The 5,270-nt window shown below is 43.2% G+C and overlaps 1 protein-coding gene across 5 annotated transcripts in view; it reads right to left on the reverse strand.

The window, feature by feature from the left end:
* Positions 1–4,920, reverse strand: part of MFSD8 (major facilitator superfamily domain containing 8) — a 27,790-nt gene extending 22,870 nt beyond the window's left edge. For 2 of the 5 annotated variants that reach the window (XM_067297701.1, XM_067297699.1), the window contains exons 1-5: positions 4,765–4,920; positions 2,788–2,876; positions 1,864–1,907; positions 515–755; positions 87–200 (exon numbers count right to left, since the gene is read on the reverse strand). In XM_067297701.1, coding sequence (XP_067153802.1) covers positions 87–200; positions 515–755; positions 1,864–1,907; positions 2,788–2,876; positions 4,765–4,847 — 571 coding nt within the window. In that variant the 5' untranslated portion in view covers positions 4,848–4,920. The other 3 variants (XM_067297700.1, XM_013951735.2, XM_013951733.2) reach the window with 3 other exon arrangements.
* Between the last annotated feature and the right edge of the window lie 350 nt (positions 4,921–5,270).

The raw sequence follows: 5,270 nt of genomic DNA on the forward strand, positions 1-5,270 counted from the left end.
TTCCTAGTTCCAATGTCTGATTTCCTGCTAAAGAGGGTTAGATAAAAGCCCATTTTGGAGAAGTGAGGAAGTAAGATATGCTCTACCTGGTCCTAATATGAAGCCAACTGCTTGGCAAGCACTGGTATTGGCCATAGCACTCGTTCTTTCTGTAAGAGAAGTGGCTCCTGCAATATACGATCGAACCACAGCTACATTTCCTTGAAAGACAAAAACAAGGAAGTGTTCATATAGATAGGAAGTTATATTTTTTAAATTGTCCACTTACATTTATTTCAGTTATTGTTTTTTTCTTATTTCCCAAGAAAATATAACCCAGTACTCCCTCTAGTATTCATACGCAACTGCATAATTACACAAGATTATAAACTAGCATTGGCTAACTCTTTGCTTTGTTAATTCATAAGTTATCATGCACAAGATATTTTAGTATCAGATTTACCATTATGTTAGTGATCTTACCCAAGACACATAGTTTAATAATTTTCAGAAATGTAAATTCTGCTGTGGTTACCTGCTCCAAATCCCACAAGAGCACGTGCAATCAGCATGTAGTATTTGTTGTGTGAATGAGGTACATGGACATAGGCATAAAGACAATTAGCAGCCACTGAAATAACCGTTGAAACAACAAGAGGTTCTCTCCTTGGCCTGTAATTGGACCATAAACCAAACAGGGGAGAGGCGACCATTTGGCCAATGCTATATGAAGCTATAATCCAGCCCAAGAAACTCGCATCTGCTGTTGAATCAATCTGCAGAAACAAATTAATTCTGTGAATACTGTATCATAGTTTTTTACAATATCAACAAAACCATTTTAGAATCAGCACCCAAAATGCCTAAGGCTCTGAATTGTATTTCTGAGGGTCTGTGGCACCACACAATGCAGTGTCAAACCTAAGCTACCTCTAGGCAAGTTAGTGTGTCTGTACAGGTCTCAGATGCAGTTGCTCCTCCTAATGTGGGCCAATAAACCTTGACAATTGTGTCAGGCAATGCACCAAACCGATAAAACTACTTTGCTTCTGAGTCTGGAAATGGTTCATTTGCAGCAAATGCAAGTATTTCTAATACAACACTGCTAAAGTTATGGACTTATAGACATAACATCAGCAGTACTGTAATACAGCTTATAGGCCAGGAGCAAGGAATCACTAAGTCATGTGCATGCCTAAATCTGGCCTGATTTACAAGGCTGACAATGTACTTCCTTTTTTTCTCCAAGAATTCAGCCTCAATTTTAACAATATTTCTAGTACCCTACCTAGAATATGTTCTTCTCAGTCTGCATCTGGAAATGCCTTCTACAATTCCTGGAGCAGAAAAATCCTAGCACAGATTAAATTAAAGTTTTAGAGATCTTTTATGCCACTTTTAACAAGAAAGCAACAAATTAAAAATAAAAACAACTATCTGGGAACACAAGCAATTCTCCATTACGAATATCAAGAAGGACTATGGTAAGAATCTTTGACACTTACATAGCATTATCTTCAGCTTCCTTTTTCTTTTTTTTCAAAATGCAAACAAGCCCTGTGTATTATGTTTTAATGATATAAATTCCGTCAGATAAAAAGATTTCTATGAATTTATTGTTCAGGAGAACTAGTGAAATAATATTGAAAAAACAAACATTTCAGGATTATGATGTACCCTTACCAATTCAGTACCCCAACTAACAGATTTTACACAAAATATTAAAAGCTGTCAAGGTAGACTGCAAAAGAAAAGTCTCGATATAACCACACACTTCCCCTTACTGTTCTTCTTCCTAAATAAAACACCAAGTTTCATACTACATACACTCTGAGCAGGAGTTTTCTGTCGTTATTAATAAAAAGTGTATCAATATTTACAAACCTTTTGGAGATATGGCCATACAGACATAACTACAATCGAGAAACCTGTGATGCAGGAAGAAACAGAATTGAAGTTACTCCACCTTATTTGCCACATTTATCAGTAATTCATTTACCAAAACAAAAACTCTTATGAAAAGAATATTGATACTCTGACCAAACTGCATGTGATTTTTCCTCTAATTCCTTTTCTAATCCTTCTGATGGAAATACACAAGCTCCCCAGAATAAAGAGAATTTGTTCATATACAGATATATTTGTATGCATCTATCAAAGAAATTTTGATTTTAATTCATCAAAAAAAAATCATTCTAGAATCCTATGATTCTTGAGATTATTTCTAGGATCACAGAAAATCAACAGAGGTCAAAATCAACAGAATTCTCACTTCAGGGGGCAGTTATATAGGGCTGGAACAGCAATTTACTCTGCAGTGGAGATGCAAAATCCCACAAGAAAAGAAAAACAGCACCAATACACATTTGGAATAGTTATCATACATTCCTACAAAGATTCTACCTCTTAAGAATGAAGCATTATTACTTTCTCTTTTCATTCTCTGGAAGTTCAACTTTGGATGATAAAACTGTTATCTTTGTTTTGCTTGGTTCTGAGTCATAACCTTTCTCTACCACTACATTCTCCACCAAACTATTACAAAGCCATAAAATAAAGATCTAGGTAATATGTCACTCATTCTCAAAACAGAGTATTACTTAACATATTTTATTAAATTTAACTTTCTATTTGATTTGTTAGCCATCTCTTCTCTTCTGAACAATCAGAAAATGCATGTTTTTAAGGGTATAAAAGAACAGTAGCTACACTAAAGAAGCAGAATTAGGTGAAATCTAGAAAATCCTATAATTTTCACATCAAGATAAGCTAAGCAAATAATATTGAAATCCAGCTGTGTTTACTCACCCACACTACTGAGAAACATAGTAAGATGCATAATCCAGATGGACCTCCATCTACTCTTATAATGCTCTTGTGATTCCACAACATCCCTGCTTTTGAACCGAAAGGCAAGCAAGAAAGAAATCATTATAAAGATTCTCCATAGCTGTTCTTATCGCATAGGATACTGAAAATATTTTTCACGGATGTCTCAGTACAACTGTGTATTCTCATTCAGGATTGGACATTTACGCACCAAGGAACATATCAACTGGAAAACTGCCCTTCCAGAGTTACTGCAGCTTTATTTTAGAAGCAAATCACCAAACATCAGTAAGAGCTAATACAAATGCCATCATGTACCATTGTGTTCAAAGTGTAGGTTACACAAAGAAATCTTTATCTAGAGAGATCTTCCATCCTGCAGTCTCTTTGTGCAGACACTTTGGAGCATAACAGATTTCATGTAAAGGCTTCGAGAAGTGTGAATTAAATCATAAAACCCTTAACATCCTCTCACAGCACTGTGACTTTAGAGCAAAAAACAAAATCTGAAGAACTAGTGATTAGATTAAAATGTATGACCATTTTTACCAAGAGGAAATAACTACAGAAAATAAGAAATGTGTATAACCTGTTAAAGATGCTAAGCATTAAAAAGATTAAAATAGTAATTACAAATTTCATAAACATTGTTATTTTTCTAAAATTTATAAGCATTTTTTGAGTCCTATTTACTTTTTCAGGAACAAGAGCATTTCAAGTTTCATGTCTTCTGTTTTGAACTGTTCTAACTGTTCTAAACAAAATAACTCTGAAATATGCAGATCTAGTTTATACATGCCTGAACATAGTTTATAGCTTATAAAAATAGTTTATATAGGCTATACATACACAAATGCACACACACACAATTTTAAACTATTATAGCTATTCCAGAGTGTAATTTGTACATTTGTTTCTTCATAAATGTTACACCGTTGAAGTGTCTTGGTTGAATGAAGCTCTAAATTCCTAAATGCTCTTTATAAATGTACTTCTTGCCCACCACACACTGAAAGAAGACACAGTCAAACACCGGCAAAACCATGCATATGCAAGTCTGGCTACATTAAAGATTTTGCTTAAATCACATAGTACACTTCAAGAGTAAGAATACTTCAACAAAGGGGGTAGCAGTAGCCATCCAAACATACTCAATGCTTCTTTTTTTTTTCGATAGATGGAAAATATAAGTGACTAATTCCTGTGCAAAAAAAAAAGCATCATATTAAAAAGCTAGATTACACCACCACAAGAGCTGATTTTTATGAGATGTATACTGTGTCCTTTGGGAACTTCACAGGCGAGCGTTTTCTCCAGAGTGACCTCGGTCCTCACCAGCCCAGCACAGCCTGCAGCCCACCAGCCTCCACATCCCCAAGCCAGGGCCGAAGCAGGCTGAAGAAACCCTGACGAATCGAGACCCCGAAAAGACACAGCGGGCATGAGGGATTACACAAATGATCAAAACTATGAAAGCACTTGGGGTAAGCAGCTCGGTCTGGTCCCCCTTCGCCGGCCTCGGAGCCTGGCAGCTGTGCTAGAGCCTAGGCTGTCCTGGCGGAGTAAAACACCCCCGCACGGGGCAGAGGGAAGCCTCGCCCACGGGTGGCTCCCCGCGTGACTCAGTGGGGTGTCACACGGCGACGCCGCCCTCGTCCCCACTCCAGGATGACCCAGCCGCCAGCCCACCGCAGGCGCCGGCAGAAAGGGCAGATCGCTCCCCCCACACCGAGGAAACCTCCCGGCTCCCCGGGACTCTGCCCCAGAGCGGGGAGAGCCGCGCGGCCGCTGTTGTTTTCCCGAGCTGCAGCCGCCGCCTCTCCGGAGCAGGGCGGGATACGGGGCGCCTGTTGCCACAGCACCCCGCCGGCGCCCGCCCCGTGGGGCCGCGCAAGGAGTTGCCTCACGGCCTCGGAGCGGGCGGGCACGGCGGATAGCGCCGCAGCCAGGCCCTACCTGCTGTCCTCCTCCCCTCCGGGACTCAGCAAAGGCTCCTGCCCTTCAGCAACCGCCGCCGGGTCGGAGAGCGCGGCGGCCATACCGAGCACCGGCCGCTTCCAAGCCCCGTAGCGTCGGCACCCAGCTCCAGCCCCTCCCGCCGGCAGCCGCCGCGCCCACGGCCGCCCTTTGCCGCCGCCGCCGCCACCAGAGGGCGCGGGCGGCCCCCCCCGCGCCTCGCCGCGGGTGGGCGCTGCCGGCCGGGCGCCAGCCCCGAGGCGGCCGTTAACCGCCGCTAACCGCCGCGGAGGGGCGGCGAGCGCGAGGAGCGCTGATTGGGCGCCGGGGCCGCGAGGCCGGGCGACGCGCGAGGGGCGGAGCCGGCGCGAGGCCGGGCGTCCGCGGGGCGTGGCGGCGACCTTCAGCACGTCCCCGCTTGCCGCCTGCGCGCGCCCGCCCGCGGGGCCGGCCCCGCCCCTCCCCGCCCCGCCCCTCCTCCTCCACCTCCTCCGCCTCCTTCCCCC

Source organism: Apteryx mantelli, chromosome 5, assembly GCF_036417845.1.
Source record: "Apteryx mantelli isolate bAptMan1 chromosome 5, bAptMan1.hap1, whole genome shotgun sequence".
Taxonomy (NCBI): Eukaryota; Metazoa; Chordata; class Aves; order Apterygiformes; family Apterygidae; genus Apteryx; species Apteryx mantelli.